The following is a 27679-nucleotide window of genomic DNA, read 5'->3' as shown; positions in this document are numbered from 1 at the left end:
GTTGTGGCACACAGGCTTAGTTGCTCTGTGGCATGTGGGATCCTCCTGGACCAGGGATTGAACCCGTGTCCTCTGCATTGGCAGGAGGATTCTTAACCACTGTGCCACCAGGGAAGTCCAAAAATAGTTTCTTAAAAGAAGTATCATAAAGGTGAAATGAAATAGCATATGTTAAATATTTGGTATGCGATTCTCAATCAATGTTAGCTGCTATATTATTGGGTATTTATTGGGCACTAAGCCCTGTGCTGGGTTTTGGGGATGTTAGCTGCTATATTATTGGGTATTTATTGGGCACTAAGCCCTGTGCTGGGTTTTTGGGATAGGGTCCCAGAAGGAAAGGTACACAATTCCTGCCCTTGGGGAATGTCCCAATTTAAGGGAGAAAGGTGTACAAATACATGTTTGAAATAAATTTAAATAATTAATGCAAGGAAGATATGTAAACAAGTACAATCATGGGTATATTCATCGCTCAACTTGAATACCTACTACATACAAAGGACACAGTTAAAGATATTTGCTCAGTGCTGTATCAAGGTTGACTAAAACATTATGTATTATTTTCACACACACCAAAACTTTTGCAAATGAGTATTGACCCCTCCAAAGTTATCATTTTGAATAAATAGTGATGTTGCCTTACTAATGGAGTTGCGTTTTTGGAACTACTTTCAGAATCTACCACAGACAGCTTTGCATAGTTTCAAGGTTGACACACCTTTGCCCATCAAGGTAGACTTGATTTTTTGGAAACAGTAGAAGCTTGGATTTTAAAAAAAACAAGTGTGACTATTAAGTAAGAAAACCAGTTTTCTCATGGCTGCTATCGTGCTCTAAGAGTAATTCCAAATGAAGAGATGTATGGAAGGAAAGAGAGGGAAAGGCAGAACGAGAAAAGAACAGACAATAAGGGAGGGACCTATTTATAACTGTTAGATGGATTACTCGGCAGTTTTAGGAACGAATCTCATTTCTCCATTCACTTGTGTTTGTTTCTAAAGCTTCTACCTAAGCACTGTGCCACTACCATCAGCAAGGCCAAAAACAAGAAAACCATGAAGCAGAGGCAGACTCCGAGAAAAGGAGAGCCTGAGAGGGACAAACCAGGAGCTGAGAGTCACCGGAAGAACCGCAGCATTGTCACCAAGTGAGGACCTAGGCCTTAGGTCCAGCAGGGCCTAAGGGCACTACCAGCAGGGCACTACCTCAAAGAAGGGAGAATAGGAAAGAGGGAAGGTGATGCAGCAAAAGAGTGCGGAAGTGGTGGTGGGGAATGACAGATATGGAAAAGCGCTTAAATATGAATTTTCTACTTTGCCTTTGAAGTCACCATCAATGTGTACTCTTCTAGGCTGAGTTTTTCCAGAAGATGAAAGGGGTCTGAGGGTCATGGGCCTGACAGATCCTCCCCAAGTACTAGCAGGCAGTGCCAGACCTGTAATGGAGGCTCATTTTACTTTCTCAATTTTACTCAGCATGGACAAGCTACACCTAAACTTGACAGAATTGGCACTGACAATGAATCATGTACACAGCTTCTGTGTATTTGAACACACCATCTTCCCTTCTGAGTATCTCAGCAGCCATCTGGAGGCCAGACTCAACAGGTACCACTCTTTTGTTGTCTTCTGTTTGCTTAGTATGGTCGTTCTCAAAGCTGGGTTCCATTAGATCCATCTTGGTGGTCATTCTGATGCAGTCAATCTGGCATAGGTTCCAAGCATCTCTATTAAAAATAAATAAAAGAACCCAGACTTCCCTGGTGGCGCAGTGGTTAAGAATCTGCCTGCCAATGCAGGGGACACGGGTTTGATCCCTGGTCTAGGAAGATCCCACATGCTGCAGAGCAACTAAGCCCGTGTGCCGCAACTACTGAGCCTGTGCTCTAGAGCCTGCGAGCCACAACTACTGAGCCCGTGTGCACAACTACTGAAGCCCGTGTGCCTAGTGCCCATGCTCCGCAACAAGAGAAGCCACCACAATGAGAAGCCCATGCACTGCAACGAAGAGTAGCCTCTGCTCGCCGCAACTAGAGAAAGCCCACGCGCAGTAACAAAGACCCAATGCAGCCAAAAACAAACAGACAAACAAACAAATAAAAGAACCCCAAACCTTTATAGGTTTCTTTTTTTTTTTAAGATTCATTTTATTATTTATTTATTTACTTATTTTATTTATTTATTTATTTATTTTTTACTTATTTTATTTTTGGCTGCGTCGGGTCTTAGTTGCAGCATGCTGGATCTTCGCTGAGACGTGTGGGATCTTTCGTTGCAGCACGTGAGCTTCTCTCTAGTTGTGGTGTGCGGGCTCCAGGGCACGTGGACTCCATAGATGTGGCTTACGGGTTCCAGAGCGCATGGACTCTGTAGTTTGTGGCACACAGGCTCTCTAGTTGAGGCGCTCGAGCTTAGTAGTTGTGGTGCACGGGCTTAGTTGCCCCACGACATGTGGGATCTTAGTTCCCTGACCAGGGATCGAACCCATGTCCCCTGAATTGTAAGGCGGATTCTTTACCACTGGACCACCAGGGAAGTCCCTCTATAGGTGGTTTTGTTGAACAACCAGAACTGGTCATCACTGGTTTAGTAGGGTGACTGGGGCCTTTGCAGTCAGCAGATCTGTGTCGATGCTGTTAGCTAAGACATCAGAGCAGGTTATCTAACTTGTTTGAGCCTTAATTTCCTACCCTATAGAGTAAGGATAATGATATTTACCTTATAATGAGAATTACCTGTAACTGAGAATTGGTAGAGAATTAAAGATAATAATGAGTGACATATATAGGCCTCAACAAAATAAATTCCCTTCCTTCCACTTTGCCTCTCATTCTGTTGCTCCCTGAAGCTGCAGGAACATTCCTTATATTCAAATTGGGCACTATAGTAGGCAAATTAGGGGAGTGAGGGGAAAAATTTTTTATGAATAATCTCCTAGTCTTCTGTGTTTCATTTTGCAATACGTAGTATATTTACTCATTCACTTAACAAGTATTTATTGAACATCTATTGTGTGTCATCAGTGTTCTCAAAGCTGTTAATACAGCAGTATACAAAAGAAATAAAGACTCCTGGCCACATAAAGCTTACCTTCTAGCGGGAGAGACAAGCAAAATAAGAACGTAGGATATATGGTAGATTAGAAAATAAGTGCTAAGCAGAAAGTTTAAAGCAGGAAAAGGAGATGGGAAGTGTGTAGTGGTGGTGGTGGTGAAATTTTACATAGGGTGGCCAGGGAAGGCCTGCTTGAGAAAGTGACATTTGAGTGAACTCCTGAAGGAATTGAGGAAGCCAAGTGGGTGACTATCTGGGGAAAGGACATTCTGGGCGGAGGAAACAGCAAGTGCGAAGGTTCTGAGGTGGGAACATGCCTGGTGTGTTCAGGGAACAAGGAGACCAGTATGAGCCAGGGGGAGACTGGTAGGACGTGAGGTCAGAGAGGCTGGAGGAGTGGCAGACTGACGGTTCAGGTGGCTCTATGCCATCGTAAGGATTTTGGCTTTGATCCTGAGTGAGACGGGGAGCCTAGGCATGGTTTGAGCAGAGCAGGAACATGATTTCACTCAACATTTCAGTAGGTTCACTCTGTCTGCACTAGGGGGGCCAAGGACAGGAGTAGGGAGAACAGTTAGGAGTCTGTGCCTTGACTGTAGGAGATGCAGGCTAATTTTTCAATTAGTTTTTTGCTTGGGTGACAGTAAAATTAGTTTGTTTTCATTCCGTACACTTTAGCTATATGGAAGGAAGTGTCTCAGGTGCATGTAAAATGTCAAGAAGATGACAATTTGATGATCATCCATGTGTAAAGCTTCAGAAGCTGGCAATGGTTTCTAGGCCCTGGAGCAGCATGTCACTGGCATCATTGTTCCTAAAGCCTGGAAGTTGGCCTAAAGGTTTGGCCTCAATGAAAACTCTAAAATAGATTAGGCTTGCCTCCCATCTGTCCCTTCCGTAGTATTTTTCCTCAAGTGGTACCTCTTCTCTTTTCCTTTTCATCTGGGGAGTAGGCCCTCCTGTTCCCTTCCCCTCCCCTGCCATAAAGTTTTCCAAAAACACAGAACAAACAAAAAACGCCCAAACATCTGTGGCTTTAGGGAGAACCTGATGGACTCTTTCATACTGATGTGCAGATGACTGACGAAAGCTTGTGTTGGCAAAGTCTAATGTTCCTCTTTCCCCTACTGTTTACATTTTAACAAGGAAGAAAGCCTCAGGCAGAGGACTGACTCTAACTGTGAATTCTCAGGTTCCTGGGGAAGGTATTTTGGAAGGGGCTGGGAGTCCAGTGAGGAGGGGTGTTCCTGGTGTGCCCCTAAAATAATAGTGTGAACAGTTATTCTACCTTCTCTAAGGTTGGCTATAGATGTGTGCCAACCAAGTGTACCCTCTCTCCACCTGGCATCCCGTGGCCACTTGGGATTGCACTGCACCTCTAAGGATTTCTGGGTGTGGTTTTCCATTTCTGACAGTCATTGGAACTAATTCTTTCTGAGGAGAAAAGACAAATGCTGGCCCTGAGAATGCAGGAGGTTGTAAGCAAGCACGTACTGTTAGATGGCATTTGGGAGCCCAGGTCTTTTACCACCTGATTTAATTTCTCCAGAGGAGGCAGAAGAGCATGGTGATTGAGAATCAAATGTTATTTGATTCAGGTCCCAGCTTTGCCACTTGCTAGCTGTGTGGTCTTCACAGACCACCACAGCTGTGTGGTCTGTCTCAGTTTCTTCATCCGTAAAATGGGGATAATAATTGTACCTACCTTATTGGGTTGCTGTGAGATTTGCATGAGATAATGCGTGTAGTTAGATCATAGTACAGCACGCAGAACACAGTATAAATGTGATAACTGTTACTATGTTTGTCATTATGATTGTGATTATGGTTTTTGTCACCTAGAGCCATTGTGTGGCTGGCTGGCTACAATGCCACAACCCAGGAGATCGCCAGGCCTTCTGAGCTCTTGGTAGGAGTCAAAGCGTACATCGGTTTCATAAAGTCACTGGCCCAGTTTTTGGGTGCAGATGTGTCCAGAGTCATCCGCAACGCCCTCCTGCAGCAGACGCAGCCACTGGACTCGTGTGGGGAACAGACTATCACCACTCTGTACACAAATTGGTCAGTGTTGCTTATCCTCTCTCGCTGCCTTGCTTCTTTGTTAGCACTTTTTCCTTTATGCAGTAGGACCTCGGGACCAGGCATTTTAGCTCCTAGGGTCATAGACCCCCAAACAGAAGCCTGTTTCTGCCCGAGGACTGGAGCTGTAAGCTGGGGCAAACTCAGATCCCCTCTGTCCACCATGAGGTCTCTTTCTAAGCTTCCATGTAACATCCATTGATCTACTCTGTAACAATTTGACCCTTTTCCTCTTAATCTGCCGTTCTTAACCTTCCTTTTCTGGATTCTTACTGTTTTCATTTCAAATGATCTCTCTTCCTCTTTCTGAAGTTCTTTTTTATTTCTCTCTTTGTCCAGTTTCTCCCCCTGGAGACCATTCTGTCTCACACCATCTCTCCGGAGCACTGCCTCCTTACCTCCCGACATGACCGTGTCGCGTCTAGTAGATTGCTCTTCATAGCGAAAGGGGCCTCCTCCTCCAGACTGGAGGAGGCAGAGGTCAGCAGTATTTCCTTTGAGGGTTAAGGATGGAGAGGAGCTGGATTCCTACCTCCCTAAGCCACTGGGTGGCGTTCTTAATCCAGTATCAGCTCGGCAGGAGCCCGCCCGGCTGCAAAGAACCCCCTGAGGAGGGAGAAAGACTGAGACAAGGTTTACAATAAAATGTCAACAGGGGCCTGGCAGGTAAGGTAAATGGGTGTTGTGGGCTAGGTGGGGACTTTGAGTAGTTGGAGAGGGCATGCCCCTCTGAAAGGCGACGGCCACCACTTAGCCCCATCTGATCGTTGCCCCACTAAATCCATATTTTAATGTAAAATCTCTCAGTTTCAAAAACTTGACAACTGATTCAACTTAAAAGAGAAAAACCTCACGTTTGAGTGCTGGTTTTGACCTACCCGTGGTTAGCTTGTGACTTTTGTAAGACCTAGGCCCGGAGCTCGTGCCTGGGTGAGTGGCAGGCATTGCCACGCCCTCTCCTGACACTGGCTGGAGGCCTTCTCAGCTTGCCCGGAGGTCAGGAGGGCATATTTGGAGACTGGATGACAAGTGTTCACGGGGCCTCTCTCTGTCCAGGAGGTTTGACTTGAGACCTGCTTCCAGGGTCCTAGGCCCTTAGTCCAACACTCTCATTGGAGAGGCTGAGGCTAAGTATATTTCAGAGGAGCCCAATTAGTAGGAATTTTTGTCTTGTCAGCTTAGGCTTGTCTCACCTGACAGAGGAAGGCCAAGGGTGAGGGGCATGCAGTAGCTGGTAAAGGTGGTAGGGCGTGCACACCGTTACGCCTGACAGCACAGCCAAATGCCCTGCAGATTAGAGGCAAAGCGGAACCACGCTACTGCCAGTTGTTCTTGAGCCAACAGCTTGGGGTGTTAATTAGAGTGTTGTACTGTCTTCTTTGAGTCTCTTCTCCCCACCCCAGCCTTTGGTGGAGTTTCTCTTCCTGAGCCCAGTGGTGGTGGTAGGGAGAAAGGATTGAACACTGATCTTCTGTGCTTTCTTGCCAACCTTGTAGGTACCTAGAAAGTCTGCTTAGACAGGCGAGCAGTGGGACCATTATCCTCTCACCAGCCATGCAGGCCTTCATCAGCCTCCCCAGAGACGGGGAGCAGAACTTCAGCGCAGAGGAGTTCTCTGACATCTCTGGTGAGCCCAGAGCCTGGTCTCCTGTCAGGGAGCCGAACCTTTCCCCTCAATACAATATCTTAACCTATGGATCCCATCTAAATTCTCCTACCTTCCCAGAGGCTCATTCTGTACTCTTCTAGATCTCTGCTAGATTCTACCTTAGGGACAGTAAAAAGAGATTTCAAGTGAGACCCAGAACTGAGGAGTGGCTTGGGGGTTGAAGGTGGAGAGGGAAGATGCGGGGAGTTAGGAGCTAGGCAGGGGCACTCAAGTCACTGAAAGGATTTATTCTTCGAAGGGTAGTAAATGGTTATTTTCCATTTCCACAAAGAGTAAAGAGTAGGACATATAATGAGGGGTAAAGGATAAATGTAAGGAGGACATTCTGATGTTTGGAATTATTAAACAGTGGTCTGACATCATGGCATATTCTTCCTGAGGGATAAGTTTTAGAGCCTTAGCTAGTGCTTGGATTGCTGATGTTTAATAATGATGATGAGCTAATGGATGACATTTAGTGTGGGCTTGGCTCTAAATGTTCACATGTATTTAACTCCTTTACTCCTCACAGCAGCCTTGAGGTAGGTACTCTTATTACCCCCATTTTACAGATGAGGACACTGAGACACAGAGAGGTTAAGGAGCTTGATTAAGGTCATACATCATTCATAGATGGTAGAACTGGGATTTCAACTCAAGGCAGTCAAATTCCAGAGCCTGGGTGCTTAGTCACTATGTCACGCTGCTTCCCAGTGTATAGAAGCTCTTTTGTGTCTCAAGGCAGGCAGATGAGGAGTGTGTCGTGAATGAGTTGGGAAGTTATTCTCTTTTTAAAGAGGGCTTGAAGCCATGCAGATCCTTTTTAATAGATTTGTTTTACTGACTGACTGATTCATGAACTATCCTACTGCTTCCTCCTTCCTCTCACCTCCATGTAAATCATGGACCCCGCGTGGTATCTGAGACAGGTAGGAGATGTTTCAATGACCCTGCCCTCTCCATTCTTCCCCTTCCTTGGGGGGTGTTATGAAAGTCAGAGTATACAGTTCTGTTTTCCAGCTCTGCCTTCTTCTTACCCTCATACTGACTCCATCAGTGAGCTGACCCTACCCTTTACCTGTTGGAGGCTTCAGATGTCCCCTTCTTATCAGCTCCTCCCACAGACTGTAGGCAGCATCTAAAATCAGCTTTAGGTCTCTCTGACAACTGACGAGCCGCAGGAGGTAATGCTGATTCCCCCTTCTACCACCCCCACCCCAATTTCCCTGGGTTACCATGGTGATGGGGCAATGCTGCTGCAAAAATAGATAGATGGATAGAGAAGGATGCCCTAGGGTTACTAGCCTAGAGAGGACCAGAGTAAGGAGAGTTGGCAGATCCAAATCAGTAGATCAGTGTGTCTTTTCTCCAGAGAAGGCAGTTCAGCCCCTCTGCCTCTCTGTCAGCCATTTTAGAATTATCTAAGTTGACCAGTTTGGAAATCCTTTTCTAGTTCTCAGCTCAGTTGTTCCTATTGTAAATAGGTGACTAAAAATGTTTAGTATTTATTCCACATGAGGCTCTGTGTCAGCTTCTGTGACCAGTTCCACTTCCTTTGTCAATGGTAGAGGTGGAGATCAACTGGTCCTGCCTTTAAACACTTGAGTGTGGAGCCTTGATTTCCTTTTCCCTCTGAACTCTTGTTAACTATATTAAACTCACCTTTCCTTTACTGGTCTCTTGTTACTTCTGGTCTTTATGGTTTTCTCTGCTGGGACCGCCCATAGCCAAAGGTCATAGCTGGAGCTCTTCCCTGTCTGAATTTGTCACTAGTGTTTCTAACATGGGATTTCCTCAGCCAGGTTTTATTTAATTCACAAAGGGCCAGAAGCAGGTTGGGTAGGGAGGGATAAGGTAATGGGGCAGACTTGAGGGAAGAAGAATTTAGGGGAAAAGACAACTGGGAGTCTGGGGATGTGTACTGATTATGCTATCATATCAACTCTGGGAGGTATTCAGAGTGGATATTAATTTCTTCATTTTACAGAGAAGTGAACTGAGGCTCAGAGAGGAGCTTAACATGTGATAAAGCTAGTGCAGCTAGTCCAGCAAGAGTAAAGTCCAGGGCCATGTAAAGGGACTGGGAAAGTCTAGATTCTTATGGGAATGAAAAGTAAATAGTTATCATTTGTGGTACGTCTTGGTGTGGGTACCAGTGGGGAGAGGGTAAATTGTCCCACAGGCAGGCCAGACCTCTCACCTGAATACAGGATTTCAGGCTACGTTTGCTCTCCAACTTCCCACTTCCTTTCCTTGCTGGAAAACACTTAAGGTGTTCACGTTACCCTATAGCTATTGTGCAAACGCACCGGCGTTCTCTGAGTCCCACCTGGGGCCTCTGTGACTCTATTCCAGAGTTGCGGGCTTTGGCTGAACTCCTGGGCCCCTATGGCATGAAGTTCCTGAGTGAAAACCTGATGTGGCATGTGACCTCTCAGATCGTGGAGCTGAAGGTACCGTGGAAGCAAGCCCCCGGGAAGAAGGTCCAGCCCCCGGGGGAAGAAGGGTAGGGGTAGGAGACTGGGGGGAAGATGTACCATGGGTCTCATCTTTTCGTGCTTAATGGCTCTGTGTCCCGGCTGCAGAAGCTGGTGGTGGAAAACATGGATGTGCTTGTTCAGATCAGATCCAACTTTAGCAAGGCAGACTTGATGGCTTCTCTGCTTCCCCAGCTGATGGGTGAGCACGTCTCCTAAAGGGAGAAGGAACTGTGGGAAAAGCATTGTGGATGACAGGTTTTTGGGGCTCTGGGGCCTAGGCTGGGTCTGAAGAAGCAAAACCGTTGCCATTCTCCTGAGTTCTCTTCTTGAATGCTCTTCTTTCTCCTCAGGGGCTGATAATGTACTGAAGCGTATGACCATCATTGGAGTTATCCTCAGTTTTAGGGCCATGGCCCAAGAGGGACTTCGGGAGGTGAGCTGAGGGAGAGGGGGCTGCCACAGGATAAAGCCTTGGGTAGGGCTTGTGTGAGAAGTTGTGGAAAGGGTTGGTGAGCATTGAGGAGAACGGAGCTTAATTCGGTAGAGGTCCTGGAAGTTCTTTGAGGCTAGATGAGCTGAAGAAACCTAGACGCATGAGGAGAGAAGTGGCATGGGAAGCTGGCTAGGTTCTTATCTAAGCTGAGGCCTTTTTTTTGTTTCTTTGTTTCCACCTGTTGGAAGGCATCGGCCACTGTCCCTTGGACTCATTTGTACTCTCTTTCCTCCAGGTTTTCTCCTCCCACTGCCCATTTCTTATGGGTCCCATTGAGTGCCTGAAGGAGTTTGTCACCCCAGACACAGATATCAAGGTATGGGAGAGTGCAAAGTGGAATCTAATTAGGAGATTTTTGTTGTTGAAAATGGATGGAGCTAGGATCTAGTAAGGGAGAGGGGGCTCTGAAGAATACTGCAGGGAGAAGAGCCAGAATTTGAATAGAAACACATTGGGGGAGATTTTTGTGGAGGGAGGGGCGTTGGTCAGGCGAGAGGGTGCACAGCTGGGGAGCCCTGGGGAGATCCTGCGGGGGCTAGGGAAACGTTACTGGAGGGAGAGGAGTAAGTTCTAGGATAGTTTCTACAGCTTTTCTCCTAAGATGTCCAAATTAGATACCCAACTATATGCAGACAAGTCCCCTCTTTAGTCAGGAGCCTGGGTACTTTTTGTAAATTTTTTTTCTTCCATTCCTACCCACCCTGTCTGCCCTCAGATTTTCCGTTCTTTTTCTGGCCTTTTCTTCCTCCTAGTTCTGAAACTTTCTGGTTCCTCTGTGTGTGTGTCACCTGCCTTGGGCCTCATTTCCTCTAGAGATGGGGAAAGGCGGAGGGGACTCTGTAAGCACCCAAGTTAAACATCCATTCCCCCTCCCCCACCTCACGTCAGCTTGCCTTTTGAATCACCTAGAACAAACAAGTATGTTTTGCAGGAAATACAGCTGAAGGCTGGGAACAAGGGCCTTCAAATGCACAGGGCAGGGCACTTCTCTTATAATTGATTCCGTTAACGGAGGGAGGTCTGTGAGAAGAGGAAACTGGTTAACAGGAAGTAGTCAGGAAAAAAAAAGAAAACTTAGAGAAAAAAACTTCCTTTACCTTGAGGTCAAAAGAGTTGTGAACATTTCCTCCTCTCTGCCTGAAATCAGATGATGAGGGTCAAGGGGTCACGGGCCCTGAGGGGGTGACATTTCACTGGATTGGCTGCTCCTTCAGGGCAGGTCTTTGGTGTCACGGTGAGCCTGGGGTTCAGGCAGGTGTTGGTGGTGGGGCTGAACTCTCTGGCCTGTCAGGAGTGTGTCTAGCTGGCATCTCCCAGGCAGCTCCGAGCTTTAGGCTCTGCCTGCCTGGGAGAATGAGCAGGTCGGGTGGCGTGGGGGATGACCTGTCCGTCAGAGATTCTGTTACTGCCTCAGAGGGGTGAGAAGATTAGGAGAAGAGAACAGAAGCTCCTTCAATGATCACTTTCTTCCTCCAGAAAACCACAGGTCATGGACCAGGTCCCTGATCTCCTAGGTCATGGGTGCCATGAGCAGGGTTATTTAGTTAGTAGGGAATTTAAATAAAGGGCAGAGCAGAATGTGGCTGAGGTTAACTTTCTGTGTCCAGCACCACAGGCAGTGTGTTTATTGTTATGTCTGTGGGGTTGACACTCTACTTAGTTATCTACTGTTGAAACAGTTATCCTTGTTCTCTCAGAACATTTTCAAGTCTTTTTTTTTTTTTTAACCTCAAAAGGGGTCTGAGTAATTTGTGGGTGGGTGTTTGGGGCTACATCTTGGGAACCTGATTCTAAGTACACTGAGGGATTCAGGAATCAATCAATCAATATTAACTGAATGCCTTCTATGTGCTTAGCATTGTGTTAAAGCCTAGAGAGGATAAAAGAAATGCAGAGTTCCTGGCTTTGAGAGAAAGGAAGTAGAGCGAAAGGGACAACGGTTATTAGTGTCTTAGTGACTCTGTGAGTCACTAGGTTAGTTACTTTACACATGTGGTCTAATTTAATCTTCACAGCAACTTTGTGAGGTAGGTATCATTATCCCACTTTTACAGATGAGAAAATGGAGGCTTGAAGAAGTTAAGTAGCTTTTAGCCAAGGTCACACATTTAGTAAGTGGTGGTGCTAGGATTTGAGCCCAGATCTTCTCACTCTAAAGCCTTTTTCTCCCCTCTCTATGCCATGAGGTTAAAAAAAAAAAACTGTAATCTAGTTGATGAGATAAGCCATACGTCTCACCTCCAATCTGAAAAGAAAACTGATGATACCAGGTGCTGTGTGTGACCACTGTGAAGTAAGTGGCACCAGGTTAAGGAGGGAGAGATGAGCTTGGGCTGAGGTCAGCAGGGAGGGCGCCATAGAGAATATGAGATTGAGTTAGGCCTCAAGGGTGGGTGTCACTTAGATATAAGTAGAGGAGAGGTAAATAGGAAAAACTCTAGACTTTTTTCCTTCCTATGTAGGGAAAAACCCAGTTCTTTCCTGCGTGTTTCTCTCCTGTGAGTCTTCTTTCCTCTCACACAGAACACTTCACTTCTGACACTTCTGGTCACCAAATGTGTGGGGGTTTTCCCCCACCAAATCTCTGTGACACCAGTTGGGTGTCCTGAGACTTAATTCTGACACTATCTACCTGGAGATAGTGTCAGATCACACAGGTTAAGGGTTCACTCGCACAAGTCTGCACCTACTCCCCGCTTCAGAAGCCAGTTGCAAACCTGAGTTGTCACCTGTGCTTCTGACCAACCGGCTGTAGGTCGGAGGTTCCAATATCCCCCTCCTTATTTTCCATTAATTTGCTAGAGTGGCTCACAGAACTCAGGGAAACACATCTACCAGTTTATTAAAGGATGTGATAAAGCATATAAGATAAACAGCCAGATGGAGAGATACGTGGGGCGAGGTCTGGGAGGATCCTGAGGGCCGGAGCTTCTGTCCCCGTGGAGTTGGGCTGCATCACCCTCCTGGTCCGTGGATGTGTCCTCAACCTGGAGGCTCTCTGAACTCCGTCCTGTTGGGGTTTTATGGAGGCTTCTTCATGTAGGCATGATCAATTATTAACCCTATATCCAGGCCCGCTCCCCTCTCTGGAGCAGTGGGGGTGTGGTGCGGCTGGAAATTCCCAACTTCTACCCAAGTGTGGTCTTTCTGGGGAGCAGCCGCCTCCGGGAGCTGTTCGGGAGCACACCCAGAGCTGCCACATAAGACCAAAAAAATGTTCCTAGTGCTTTTATCACTTAGGGAATTACAAGGGTTTTAGGAGCCCTGTGTCAGGAACCAGGGGCAGGGACCAATATATATATTTTCTATCATCTCTCAAGAAGAAAGGACACTCTAGAAGAGGGAAGCACATGAACCGAAGCATGCAAGTAAGAAAGTAAGTTGTAGCTTGGAGACAGTGAATAAATTACCCTGGCTGCATTGACTGTAGGAAGCATTTGAGGAAATAAGGTTGAAAAAATAAATTTGTATTGTGGAGAATCTGAATGCCAAGCTAAAGCACTGGATTTTTTTTTTTCCTCTTTCCCCTGTAGGTTAGGGAGATCTATGAAAGGAATACGCAGCAAAGATGATAGTACACCAAAAGTTTAGAATCTGTGATCCAGGAGTCTTGACTGCCTGTAGCTTCTGTCAAGCACTTCTCTCCAGGGGATACCCTCCAGAATGTTGTTTTCTTCTCTACCAGGTGACCCTGAGTGTCTTTGAGCTAGCATCTGCTGCAGGGGTGGGCTGTGACATTGACCCAGCTCTGGTGGCTGCCATTGCCAATCTGAAAACTGGTAAGATTGGGGAAAGGGGGCAACGGAGGGCTTGGGCCCTATTTTGGGGTGGAAAAATGTCAGTCTCAAAGAAACCTTTATTTAGGATTGTGAATTCAGAGGTTATAAACTGGGAGCTAAGGAAAGACTTAAAGCATAGTCTCTAATTCCCAGAAAATACTTCCACAGGCAATTTAGATTTCTAGTCAGGTTCTAACCAGTTGATCTGTCAATCAGCTAAAAAGTATTAAGTGAGAGTCTGGTACTCAGCAAGTGCTCAAAGGAACTTACAATCTGGTTGGGGAAATAAGAGTAATGCAGATGAAACGATGAGTGAACAATACACAGTAGACGTGAATTCGTACTAGCTTGTGTGGTATAGCATCCAAGTTGCCCAGAATGATCTTGTGCTCCCCCTCCCCTATAATCACCTTGACACCATGCACTTCCTCCCCTGGACTCACACTTGTCTCTTATATTTCCATTACACATTTCCTCGGATTAGCACATTCATACTTGTACACACTCAGAATAGGATGGAATCAGGGGGCTGGTAGTAAGCCCTTTTAAAATTGCCAGACTGGCTCTCCCTCTTCTCTCTCGGTTTTGGTGAGACTCTTTCCTCTCCTTCCTGCCTCTGCACCCCATCAGGTAGCTGACAGAGTGCCCTCAAACTGCGTGTCAGCAGAGCCCTTTGCCAAGAGCTGTGCTCAGTCACCAGGGGAAGCCTCCAGGACTCAGGCCTCTCACTATCAGTGGAGGCTAGTACTGTCCCCTGCAGCAGTAATGACTTGCCTATAGTGCTCTACAAATTATTTTCACAGATATTTCTCATGTGATCCTCCTAGTAATTCGGCGAAGTAGGACCCCCTGGAAGAAAACTCCTGTTTGCTGACCTTACTCTCTTTTCCTTTTTCCTTCTTTCCAGATACGTCATCCCCTGAGGAAGAATATAAGGTGGCCTGCCTGCTCTTGATCTTTCTTGCCGTTTCCCTCCCCCTTCTTGCCATGGACCCAGCTTCCTTCTATAGCATTGAGAAGGATGGTAAGTAAGGAGTAGGTTTGAGGAACCAGTGCAGTTTAGGTTAGTGTCCTGGGGTTGGGATATGAGACGGAGACATTTATCTGGAAAACAGAGACTTCTGACTCAGATATAAAGTTCTGTTTCAAAAAGCACTTGAGAATGAACTATTCCTAAAATTCAATTCCAGTGAAATTTCATAGGAATATCCTTCTCCTAATCCTCAAATGCCTTCCAGTCCTTTCGGTGTCAAATAGGGATGGCCCAGCCTGAAAAAATGAGAAGTTACTAGCTGGGGTCGCCTGGGGTGGCTCACTTCCCTTTCCTTTCTCTCCCTCTCTGTCAATAATTACCTAGGTTACAGCAACAATATTCACTGCTTGACCAAAGCCATCATCCAGGTGTCTGCTGCCCTCTTCACCCTCTACAACAAGAACATTGAAACTCACCTCAAGGAATTTCTGGTGGTGAGTGGGTATAGGTTATAAGGAATGGATGATTGCAAAGTCTGGTGGGAATTGGTTTGACTTAAATCCATAGACAGTTATTGTTGAGCAGGTCTTGTAGCCTAACCTCCCATCCTATTCATTAAGTAGTGAGAGGCCACTTTGTGAAAGGCAGGGGTTTCTTCTAGATTCTGTAACAGCTGGTATTTCAGCCTCTGCCCAAATACTTGGAAGGAGCATTGGCCTAAGAGTTAGCAAATCTGAGCTCTAGTTTTGGATCTGCCACTAAGCAGTTGTGTGATCTCTGAAGACCCAAACTTTTGGGTCCTCAGTTTTCCCATTTATTAACTAGAAAGATTAAACTGAATCCATGATTCACTACCTTGGTGTGCATTACATTATCCTGAGGAATTTGTTAAAATACAGATTTCTGATCCTTACACCAGACCTACTGAATTAGAATATTCTAGGGTGAGTCCAGGCCTCTGTTTTTAACAAGGTCTCCAGGAGACCAGATGTACAGTGAAGTTGGAGAGACACTGAGTTTTATCATCTATAAGGCCCTTTCCAACTCTAATACTGATAAAAAGTCAAGCTTTTTTCAACTTCTCAAACTTCATTGTAAGTCAGAATCTCCTGGAGAATTTCTGATTCCGTGGATTAGAGGTGGGGCTGGAAAATTTGCATTTTCAACAAGTTCCGGGAAATGTTGGTGCTGCCCATCCTGTGATCTCACTTTGAGAATCACTGGTCTAGATTTCTAGGGACTGGAACTTACAGTCAAGCAGCTGATTTTACTATAGGTTATGGCCAGTTTGTTTGAAAAAAATTGTTAAAATAGTTTTTAGCCGAAGTTTGACTCCCTGTAGCTATCATTATTGATCTAAGTTTTGCCTCTGGAAAATCACAGAATAAGTAATCTCTTTCCTTTGTTCAAAGAGGCCCCAGAGCTCCCCATTCTAAATACTCCATGTAGGAATCCCATCCATACACCTCTGAAACATGGTCCAGCACCCACTGCCTGCTGGAGCATTCTCAGCAATAGGGAGCTTATTCTTTTGCAAAGCACGGTCCTGATTTAAAAACTAGGTCCTTATCTGTCTCTTTTTAGGAGGAAGCAGTAGATCATATGCTCTAGGGAATCACACTCTTGTCCTGAGACTTCTCTGTCAGGGACTTCTGTCAGGGACTTGGAAGCTTAGTGAGAGGGCCTCTATTTAAACTGGGACAACAGGCCACACAAAATGGGCTCTGAGCATCTTGGATAGAAAGAGGAGTCACACCAGATCTCTAAGATGGGGTGAGAAGGGAATCACCCCCCGCCTTTCCCCTTTTACCCTCTTTGTTTGCTGAGTACAGGTAACCTGGGCCTGGGATGCAATTAGTGACATATCTTTCTCCCTCTTTGATCTGTTGGGGGCCTGAAGGTGAACGAAGAGGACAGCCATTCGGGAGCTGACAGGAGGAGAATACCAAGAGCGCTGTGTCTGAATCAGAGGCCCAGCCCTGTCTCTGGTCGGGTGGGGAGTCAGCTGTAAACGGTCTGATGACAGTGGTGTCTGGAGGCCGCCTAGGAAAAGAGATTAATCTCCTGGCATACAGTATTACCTGCCTCTGCTGCAGGTTCTTTCTTCGCCCCTTGCAGCCTCTCCTCCAGCAACCTCCTGTTGTCTGCACTGGCTAGTTTAGAGGCAGTGTGCATCTCTGAGACCTGGGGGATTTGCCGCTTGCCCACCCTGAGCCTCCAGGAGCATCCCGGCACTTCTTAACTCACCTCCTAGTCTGAGGCTGTTGTACTCTGACCATAAAAATCTGCTTCCTGGGCTTCCCTGGTGACGCAGTGGTTGAGAGTCCGCCTGCCGATGCAGGGGACGCGGGTTCATGCCCCGGTCCGGGAAGATCCCACATGCCGCGGAGCGGCTGGGCCCGTGAGCCATGGCCGCTGAGCCTGCGCGTCCGGAGCCTGTGCTCTGCACCGGGAGAGGCCACAACAGTGAGAGGCCTGCGTACCGCGAAAAAAAAAAATCTGCTTCCTTACAAGTTCTTCCCTTACAGGTAGCTTCCGTCAGCCTCCTGCAGCTGGGCCAGGAGACTGACAAGCTTAAAACCAGAAATCGGGAATCCATTTCTCTGCTTATGCGCTTGGTATGTATCTGGTGTAAGTTGGTCTTAGAGGAAGGGCCAGAAGGAGGTTCCTCTTTAGGGTCCTTGGCTCCCAGCCATTATTATCACCCAAAAGCATTAACTAAGAACTTAATTCTGCCTGAGGAGGTCTAGGCCTTACGTTCTGGCTAACATTCTAGACTTGTCTTGTAATCCCAAGGTAGTAGAGACTTCGAGGACTTCTCTGCAGGACAGGGTCTTCCCAGCCCCTAGCTAACTGGGCCCCGTTCCCTGCAGTGTTCTTGAGTCTGATGTGGTGGGGCAGCTGTGTCCCTCATCCTTAACTATCTGTCCAGTACATGTTTGGTTTTACTTGACCACTTCCTACCGCTGTATTTCTTGTCCTTAAGAGTACCACGAAGAAGGTGCTGAGTAGCACACAGCTGAACTGGGGGAGGGGGATGGGGGCTCAGAGGAGGGATGGGATTTTAGCTGAAAAGCTGTAAGGCAGGGAGCCAGGTGGGCCATGAATCAGACAGCTCCTGCTGTCTCTTCTGTCTTCCCAAGCTGTGGCCTTTCCCCGACTTTGGCAGAAAGTTCTGGGAACTCTGACCCAGTTAACTTAAAAAAAATCTTTTCCTCTTTGACCCTGTTTCCCTCTTCAACATGTTTACTCTTTTGCTCTAAAGTTTGATTCCCTCGGTTAGTGCTGCACTTAGATGTGGACAGGAGGGGCTCCTGTCCGGGGCCCTGGGTTTAAGTGGCCCCCTCTGGCCTACAGGAAGAGGACATGCCCACCTGGAGCCTGTGCCCCACCTTGAAGCCCCCACTAAAGATTTCTAGGGCCTCAGAATTCTCTGCTAAGCAGCTCCAGCCCACTTGTAGGGCTTGTGCTGAGCTTCTCCAAGTCCATCCTACTGAGGCAGACTGTGCTCTAGAGCCCACGGAATGTATGGCTGGAGTTTAGATGTGCAGACAGGAAGTTTATGTGTGTATACAGATCCCCCAGACTGGGGGTGGGAGGAGAAGGGGGCCAGGCTGGAGGCTGATTCCCTCTCTTCCCCCTATTCTGGTGCAGAACTCTGAGGGGTCTAAGAATTCTTGATTCAAACCTGTCTTCCATGAAATTGTAAAGGTACACTCAGCCCTCCATATCCACAGGTTCTCAGCCATGGATTCAACCAACCATGGATTGAAAATATTAAAAAAAAAATTCCAGGATGTTCCATAAAGCAAAACTTCAGTTTGCCCACACCAGCAACTATTTAAGCATTTACACTGTATTTACAATGGCTTATGCAGCATTTACATTGTATTAGGTATTGTAAGTAATCTAGAGGTGATTTAAGTATATGGGAAGATATTGTAGGTTATATGCAAATACTATGCCATTTTATATAAGTAACTTGGGCATCTACAGATTCTGGTGTCTGAATCCCCTGAATTAGTTCCAGGGCTGGTTCTAGAACAAATCCCCTGCCGGTACCCCATGAATACTGAGAGACGACTACATATTGCAAAGGTCACAAGGAAGAATAGTTTGTCTGATTTATTTAGTCATCTGGTATATGGGCTTCCATTTGTACTCTTGGCCAGGCCGACAAATATTAGGGGCAGGCAAGCCTGGGACTCCCTCTGGGTCTCCTTCTTTAAATACACAGGCATTGAGTGGTGTCTGTGTCTCCGTTTCTCCAGCTTGAAAAAGGCCTAGGCTGGGCTGATTAAGGATTATGATGGAGAAGAGAAGAGAATGGACCTGAGGGGGCGGGGGTGAGGTGAGGGGTGAGAAGGCACAGGAGGCAAAGGAGGGCAGAGGGAAGGCAAGTATAGTATGCTAGGTAGAGCACAGTCTTCAGAGCAGCGGGACCTTGGGCAAGTTAATTAACCTTTCTGAGACTGATTCTTCAGCCATGAAAGTGGTCAATTATCCTTATGATAGAGGGGCAAGGATTCATGAGACGGTATATATAAAAGTGCCTACTACATAAGAGAGGCTAAATAAATGTTAGTCCCCTCTCTCCACTGCTTAGTTTAGTTTCTGGATGATTTAGGCACGCCTGTTCATTCCCTTGGGCAGTTTTCACCTCTGTGAGGTTGGAGGTGATGCTGTATTGCCGCTCCGTGCCATCTCCTCCCTCTGCTTTGCGTCCCACCCTCCCCCCGCCCCAAAGTGTGGGAAGCTGTCTGCCCCTTAAGGCATCACAGGCCTGCAGAGTGGCTGGAACAGAGCTAGGACCAGGCACTTTTGTAGGAGGGAAGAGACAGAGGGCCTAGCTGCTGCAAAGCAATTTAAATGCAAATGGTTCCACAGAGAATTTGAAATGACTGAGGGGAAGGGGCTGTATTTTGAGTTAAGAGGCTACTCAGGTAGCCCCAAATCCTGGGCAGGCACTTCTGTCTGTGGGGTCTTTCTGTCTTGGCTGTCAAGCCTGGGCAGTGCCCATCCCCACTACTGTCAGATTGTTCCTGGCTTGGGTGTCACGGAGGAAGGAATGACTCTCTCATAGGATCATGGAATCCTAGATGTCAGAACCAGATCAGATGCGGGCAGTTAGTCCAGTCCTCACAATTCATAGGTGAGAGGGAGGGAAAGATGACATCCAAGGTCTCCCCCAGAATACATGGGCAGATTTGGGACTAGAACCCATTTCTTGGCCTTCACTCTAGGGCTGTTTCCGCTACCATGAATTTCCTCCAGTTAGGAGCCCTGTGGTTTTCTGTGCTTAATAGAGCGGAGAATAGAAGTCTTGGGCAAGTGGGTCTTCTTGAAGCCACCACTCATTTCCCTGTACCCAAGGGTCATGTCCTGGAAAAGAGATCCTATCTGTCTCCTGGCTTAACTTTTGAAAGTCTCGTGTGTAGCAAGAAATTCTTTCTGTCATCCAACCCAAGATCAGAGCTACAGTTTTACGGGCAGATTTCCTTTCCTTCAGCCTGTGGTGTCTGCTCTTCTGAGGCTGTTGTGTGTATTGTGTGCGCATGGTTTGAGAATTGCAGTATCTTACAAATTTTAAAACTTGAAAGGGCTTCAGGGAGAGACACATGTTAGAGTAGAGACGGTAGATTCTCTTCCCTGAGTGAATTTTCAGGACTTGAAACACCAGACATATTGGGAAGGCTCATCTGTGTGAACTGCCAGAGGATATGGGACACTTCTCTCCAGAGTGTGTTTTTAGTCCCATAACCTCTTGGGTGAGGAGAGTACCGAAGGAAAGACACCCTGTTCCTTCCTTAGGGAAGGGGGCCCTCTGGCCCAACGCTAGGCTGTGCTGCTCTTCGCTAATATCTCCCTGCCCCGCTTCCCTCTGTCTTACCCAGGTATCTCCATCTATCATTCTGCTTGGCTCTGCGGGCTGCAGGGGTTACCGCAGCACACAGGCTTCTAATTAAACTAATTAATCATGCCTGCTCCTTCATGCAGCATCCTTACTGTTCCCCAAGCACTGTACTAAGGGAGGGAGGAGACTGAGGCCCAGCCCAAGAGGACCCGTGTGGATTCCAGACCCCTCTTTCTTGGCCTGTAGTGGTAATTGTTTCTTTCTCTGCAGAGCTTTGTCTTTAGCTCTTTTATCCATCTTTACCTGCATCTGTGCTGCCCACCCACGTATGATTTAGCATCCAGAATGGGAGAGAATGGGAGTTTTTCCGTTGCTAGAGAAGTGATTCTTTCCTGCTTTCTTCTTCTGAGCCCTTTATATAACCCTGAGGAGGGGCACAGAGGCCATTATAAGGAGCTGAAGAGGCCACATTGCTTTCCTAGAGTGGAATGAAGTGTGGGAGGAACGGGGGGGACAGTGCCTTGGGAACCCCATTCACTTGTAACTCTAAGCACCCCAGAGGGCCCAGGGAACTGAATGAAGAGGAACAGGGTGTCACTGAGGTACGCCCTACCTGGGGTCCTCATCTGTCTTGGCCCTTTCTCTTCCAGGTGGTGGAGGAATCCTCCTTCCTGACTCTGGACATGCTGGAGTCCTGTTTCCCGTATGTCCTGCTTCGAAATGCCTATCGGGAGGTATCCCGGGCCTTCCACCTGAACCGAGTGTCGGCCAGTACCCACTGAAGGGCCCCTTGGACCTGCCTCAGCCCACGCTGCAGTGGAAACTGTGGCTATTTTCTCAAAGGGTGGGGTCGCTAGAGAGAGGATCAGCCAGAGTTGGTGAAGAGGAATATGGGGGAACAGCCCAGGGCTGAGATATCATAGACAAGTGGGGCCCACTGGGGCGGGGAATGGAGGATTTTTTATGGAAAAAATTTAGGGGATTGGGGCCACGGGTATGAAGTTTTACAATGAAAAAAACTTGACACACAAGTATGTTTTCTATCTTCTGGGGACTAGAGCTTGAGCTCTGACTGGCATGGGTCTCTTCGACCTTCATCACTATTCTAGGACAATGCTGGCGGGCAGAGATGATCAATCATCATATTAAACCATAATGAGCCTATAATCCTCCCACTGGAGCTGCTTTTGTCTTCTGCACATTCATTAGGACGATTATCTCCTCTCTTCCTCTTCCAAATGTGTTCAGCAAGCGTTCGGCCTGCCCCTACTGCAAAGTAGTAGCAAAGGAGCCCCTTCTTCCCTCGTGGGAGCTCTTGTAGGAGCCGTGAGTCTCTTCCTCTGCTTCCAGCTCTGCGGCCTGCAGGGGCAACGAGGAAGTGCTCTTGAGAGGTTTTCACTGCCCCAAACCCCCCCTCACCTGCCCTACCACACCTTGTAGGTAACCAGTTAAGTCCTCTCATCTGTTGAACTTTAACCCTCCTGCTTTTCCTTGACATCGCCACAACCCAGAGCAGAGGGTCAGTCTAGATTAATTGTAGGTCACAGGACAACTAATTGGACCAGTGTCATGTGAGTTTCCGTCACATAGCATTTGGGGGTATTCTCCCCCCTGTTTGGAGGGACTAACTTAACCCAAATCCCCTTGTCATCCTGGGTACAGCTGTTGCTCCAGGCAGGAATTTCTCTTCTAGATCTTAAATTTCATAGACCTCATTAGGTTACAGGGCCCTGAGAGTAGGTATACTTGAGGGAGTACAAGCTGTTTCAGCTTCGCCCTTTTCTGCACTAATTAGAATTTCAAGTGTCACAAAGCCCAGGGCATTCAAGATAGCACTAAACTAGGTTTAGTTAACTCCGTGGCAGGAAACAGTGGCACCCATCCAGCACTTCTGTGCACCCAGTGCCAGGGAGGACTGGAGCAACAGATCATGTATGTCACAAGTCTAGAGTGGTTGGAATGGGCAAATATAATTAACTAATTGATTAATTAGGGTCATGTCTATACTTCCATGATAAAAGGGAAGCGATTTTTGGTTTTCAGCAAATCCATCGGAGTTCATTAAAGCTATTTGTTAGCTATTTTTAGATATTTGTGTGTTCGATCTTTATTTCTCGAGACCCAGGCTTAGTCAATACTCATTAAACTTGGCGGCCATAATCAATACACAAGTTTTTCTTAGCAACAATTGTCTACTCTTTAGGATAGAAGCATCAGAGGGTCCTGCTTCGTGCGTCAGCGAATTGTCCTTCTGTGCTATGGAAAGGACATTATGTTCTAAGGAGTGATTTGGGGTCAGGCCTACTGAGACTGAAGGCAAAGTTGATGAGGAAGAGAGAGCTCAGAAATATCTGAGCAACTACCCTTACCCTCTTATATCTCTGCTGGGATCTTCTCGTTGAGGAGCTGGGAGATCCTTTTTCCATATACATGTGGAATCGCTAAGAGGAGCCTCCCAGAGGACAGCAGGACAAGTTGCTGAAGGGGAATAGAGGGTAGACATAATCACTTTTTTTTTTAATTAAAATATTTATTGAGATAGTTAATCCACATGCACTTGTAAGAAATAATACAGAGTGATCCTGTGTACCTTTACCAGTTTTCCTCAAAGGTAACATCTTGCAAAATTATACTATGCCATCATAACCAGGATTTTTTTTCATGTTTACATCTTTTTTTAATCACAAGTTGCCAACAGCACTTTATCAGTCTCAATACTCGTTTCATTGTGTGTATTTAGCTCTGTACAGCTTTATCACATGTAGGTTCACACATCCGCCACCATGATCAAGACACAGGACAGTTTTATCACTGCAAGAACCCCCTCAGGGACTTCGCTTGTGGCCCAGTGGTTAAGAATCTGCCCTCCAATGCAGGGGACGTGGGTTCAATCCCTGCTCAGGGAACTAAGATCCCACATGCCACGGAGCAACTAAGCTCATGCACTCTAGAGCCCGCACACCACAACTAGAGAGCCTGTGTGCCACAACTACTGAGCCCCACGTGCCACAGCAAGAGAGAAGCCCACACACTGCAAAGAAGAGCCCACGCGCCACAACTAAGACCTGATGCAGCCAAATATTTTAAAAAAGAACCCCTCATATTGTTCTTTTATGTCCCTCCTGCAACCCCCTCCCCCTTCCCTAACCCCTGGCAACACAAATCTGTCCTCCTTTTCTAAAGGAGGACAGCAAGACAAGTTGCTGCAGGGGAATAGAGGGTAGACATAATATCTGTAATAATGACATTATATATATATATATATATATATATATTTTTTTTTTTTTTTTTTTTTTTCGGTACGCAGGCCTCACTGTTTTGGCCTCTCCCGTTGCGGAGCACAGGCTCCAGATGCGCTGGGTCAGCGGCCATGGCTCACGGGCCCAGCCACTCCGCGGCATGTGGGATCTTCCTGGACCAGGGCACGAACCTGCGTCCCCTGCATCGGCAGGCAGACTCTCAACCACTGCGCCACCAGGGAAGCCCGACATAATATCTTTTTATAAACATATAATCACACACATACTCCTCTACCACATAAAATTTTTCAAAGTGCTCTCACATCCTTAAGACAATTCTGCAAGGTAGCCAGGGAAAGGCTTCCCTATTTCAGGCCAGTAAGCAGATTCAGAGATGTTAAATGACTTAATGAAGGTCACATGTTTAGCAGTACATCTGGAACTGGGACCCAAATATGACATTCAGTCCTAAACCTTTTCTACCTTCCCCGACTGTCTCTTCATCAGGGAAGGCTTAGTTGTTAGAATCCAGAGACCTTAGAATGAGCAAAAACAGGAGAAGGTGAGGACATATGGCCTTTACCACCTGAAACAAAAGGTGACTGTCTAGAGGTGAAGGACAGATGAGGTAACAGGACCCATTGGCATTTTAGGCAGTTTACTTCCTTGGCCAGGAGGGTCTCTGACCTCTTACAGTCTGGGATGCAATCAACAATGAACTGCTTTCTCCTCTCAGATCCCCAGCTCGCTTTAGTTAGGTCTAAAAGGAACTGCAGAATGAATATCAAGGAGAAATTCTGACCCGATTGTTTTGTCTCACAGACAGAGAGTAGGTTCTAGCCTCAGCATTTTCATCAGTGCAGTGTTTTCATTAAAATCTCCATTAACTTGTTTGCAGCAATGAGATAGAATTATCGCTCCCACCAGACCCGGGGCGAGATGCTTGCAGAGGAGCTCCCGTTCCTTTGGGCAGTAAAAACAGTGCTTCCCCCACTATGCTGTTCAGTCCAGTGGGTGGGTGAAGGCAGCCTTCATGTGCAGGGGGGCCGGGGCCTGGCCGAGGGGATCTCACCCTCTGGCACTTTGCCTGGGAGGGAAAGAACAAATGTGGTTTGCACACGGGGACCCAGAAGGGAAGGAGGTCCCCGCTAGGGACAAGACTTCCCTAACCTTAGATCCTCTTGCCTAGATCAGTTCTCCTCCAACAAAGTTTGACTTTGAGAAGCTGGCACCTGGTGGAAATGCACTCACGTGGTTGGGGGACGAGTGTTCTTCCAGTCCTCCCAGGGCCTCCTGCTCCTCCTAAGTACCTGTCATCAAAGGAGACGAGGATGAATCCCCCCTCAGCCCCCACACCTCGATGAGTTGTCAAGTCCTCTCCCTCCCACCTAAATAGGAAGCAGGAGCGGCAGGCCAGGGTGCAGGTTGAGGAAGTCAGAAGTTAACTTGAGCTGAGTTTGCAGCTCTGGAGAGATTGAGGAGCAGGCTTTTCTCTTGTCACTTTGGAGGGAGAGAATTGTGAGGCTGCCCCTTTAAATAGCATTCCTGTAGGAGGCAGATCACATCCAGCCGTCACCGCCACCCGCTGCCAAAGCATCGTTTTTCTTTTCTTTTTTTTTTTTTTTTTGGTCTTTATCAAACTCAAAGCTTGTCGGCTGGGGTTAGGGGAGTGAGGAGGCAGGGTCTGGGGCAGAGGCAGTTTGGAAGCTGAAAAAGAGAGGGATAAGGTTGGGCAGAAGGAGCCTGGGAAAGCTGGGGGTGGAGGACAAGGGGAAAAGACAGGGAGAGAAGAACGGTGGTGGTCTTTTGAGCCTATGAATGCAGCAGACATACCCTGTTCTTACCTCTCTAGAGGTAGGGTAAGGCAGAAATGGGATTGGATTGAAACAAGGTTGAGGTTAAATGCCAGGACTGGGGATAAAGAAAGAGAAAGAGAGCCACAGAACAGAAAAGCACTAGAAACAGTTTAGGAGACTTGGCCCTGGCTTTGTCACTGACTCTGTGGGACCACACAATTTTTCTGGGCTTAGTTTCTCATTTGTTAAATGGATGGGGTGAGACTATATGGACTCTGAAGTATCTTTCATGAATAATTTGTGTGTGTGTGTGTGTGTGTGTGAGTGAATTTTCCTTTTCTTAAACTGGGTTAGGACTTGGGGGCCTGAGAGGGCAGGGATGGGATATGTCACTGTGTTGACAAGAAACGTTGAGCGATCCCTCGGGAAGTACATCTCCTGCCTCTTTCCCACCTCTTCTACTTGAAATGCCTGCCTAATTTGGAGAGCTCCTTAGCTCTAATCCCAATTTCCTAATTAAAGCTCTTTAGCTGTAATCTTATTTTGCAGTTCTTTTGAATTATAGTTTCCAGGACTTCCCTGGTGGCGCAGTGGTTAAGAATCCGCCTGCCAATGCAGGGCACATGGGTTTGAGCCCAGGTCCGGGAAGATCCCACATACCATGGAGCAACTAAGCCCGTGCGCCACAGCCACTGAGCCTGCGCTCTAGAGCCCACGAGCCACAACTTTCCATGCCTAGAGCACATGCTCCGCGACAAGAGAAGCCACCGCAATGAGAAGCCCGCGCACCGCAACGAAGAGTAGCCCCCGCTTGCCACAGCTAGAGAAAGCCCGCACGCAGCAACAAAGACCCCTAATGCAGCCAAAAATAAATTTTAAAAAAAAGAAAGAAAAAGAATTATGGTTTCCAGCCCATTCTTTTTCAGTTGATAAGGAAGGTGATTGCTCTCAGGTTTTGAGAGCTGGATTGTGTAGGAGTGAGACTCGGATCTCAGAGGCATCTATGTCTTGGCTGGGGCAGTTCCGCTGGCCAGGAGGGGAAACAGTGTATGCTGAAGTTAGATGGACAGAGAGGCTGAAGTCTCAGTATTCTTTCTGCTTTTTTCTGCATCTCTGACTTTGCTCTCTCCTTCTGCTTCCGTATTTCCTGGGAGCTGGTTCTGCTGATACTTCTCTGTCCTGTCAGGTCGGAAGGCCTGACCTAACCTAATTGCCTAGAAGGCAATCATTTTACGTTGGGACTCTTCACGCTGCCACTTCTGTTCTTTTCTCCTCCATTGCTTGGGAAGAGGGGAGCTTCCACCCGATATTTAGAATGGAGTACATACCTTTTCCTTATCACCCCTCCTTCCAACCTCCAGAGTTCTTGAAATTAAAACTCACATTCTGGGATCATGGATTCGTTAGAGAATACATCTCCACTTTCTGTTTATATAGGATTTTCCCCAATGCCAAAGTAGGTGGTCATTAAGGAGGAGGAGTTTAAGGAATCCTAAGGTGGTTCCTGCCAGAGTTCCAGGTAGGACTCAATTTGATGGAAGAGGCTTTGCCCTGTTATAAATCTTGAGTTCAAATTCCAGATCATACATTCTACAGATGCTTTAAGCAGCTAAACTTTTGTGTTGCGCCCTTAGCCATTAGATTTCTTTCACAGAAGACAGAATAAGAGGAAATAAACTGGAAAGCTACAGCAGGGGTTGAGATGAGATAGGAATGATTTCCTGGTCCTTATGGAGTTATCTATAGCCAAATGAAGATGGGGTGCGGCCTGCTCTTGTGAATTCTCTCTGGAAAGCTTTAAGCTTAGGAGAGACTCCCACCCGCCAGGTGGGTAGTTAGAGGCACCAGGGGGAAGGCCACATGATGGGTGCGTGTCAGGAAGACCGCGCTAAGGGAACGGGGGCAGAGGTGTGGGATACCGTGGCCACTCAGAGCACAAGCTAGACTTCTCGCCTCAAAGTCAGGACCACACATGCGAGGGTCTGGTCTGGGGCTGGGTTCTGGTGGTGGGTGGCCTCACTCAGCGAGTGCCCAGGACCCCAGGCAGAGAGCTGTGGACTCGTCCCCGACCCCTCCTTCACGCCTGGGACGCACCGGCGGCTCTGAAACGGCACGCACTCACACAGAAACTCAAAACACACACCCAGGGAACCCACAGCACCGCCCAGAGCGAAGTCCTGCCGCCCACCGCCTGCGCTGCGCTCCGTGAACACGCACTCACATCCACCCGCGTGGGGCACACGCAGCCTCCCGCACCCGCTGCCAGCGTGCGTGCACTCGCC

The 27679-nt window shown here is 47.3% G+C and overlaps 1 protein-coding gene across 2 annotated transcripts in view; it reads left to right on the top strand.

The window, feature by feature from the left end:
* Window positions 1–22453, top strand: part of NCKAP1L (NCK associated protein 1 like) — a 42538-nt gene extending 20085 nt beyond the window's left edge. Inside the window, exons 19-32 of one of the 2 annotated variants that reach the window (XM_073788547.1) lie at window positions 1005–1150; window positions 1479–1610; window positions 4899–5117; window positions 6632–6762; window positions 9139–9236; window positions 9369–9462; window positions 9614–9696; window positions 9992–10072; window positions 13442–13535; window positions 14443–14559; window positions 14893–15002; window positions 16409–16501; window positions 17037–17126; window positions 21013–22453. In XM_073788547.1, coding sequence (XP_073644648.1) covers window positions 1005–1150; window positions 1479–1610; window positions 4899–5117; window positions 6632–6762; window positions 9139–9236; window positions 9369–9462; window positions 9614–9696; window positions 9992–10072; window positions 13442–13535; window positions 14443–14559; window positions 14893–15002; window positions 16409–16501; window positions 17037–17126; window positions 21013–21144 — 1620 coding nt within the window. In that variant the 3' untranslated portion in view covers window positions 21145–22453. The remainder of the gene's footprint in view (window positions 1–1004; window positions 1151–1478; window positions 1611–4898; window positions 5118–6631; window positions 6763–9138; window positions 9237–9368; window positions 9463–9613; window positions 9697–9991; window positions 10073–13441; window positions 13536–14442; window positions 14560–14892; window positions 15003–16408; window positions 16502–17036; window positions 17127–21012) is intronic. The other variant, XM_019947015.3, reaches the window with a different exon arrangement.
* Window positions 22454–27679: the final 5226 nt, after the last annotated feature.

This window comes from Tursiops truncatus, chromosome 11 (genome assembly GCF_011762595.2).
Source record: "Tursiops truncatus isolate mTurTru1 chromosome 11, mTurTru1.mat.Y, whole genome shotgun sequence".
Taxonomy (NCBI): Eukaryota; Metazoa; Chordata; class Mammalia; order Artiodactyla; family Delphinidae; genus Tursiops; species Tursiops truncatus.
The sequence above is the reverse complement of the archived record's forward strand: the minus strand, read 5'-3'. Positions and strand labels throughout refer to the sequence as shown.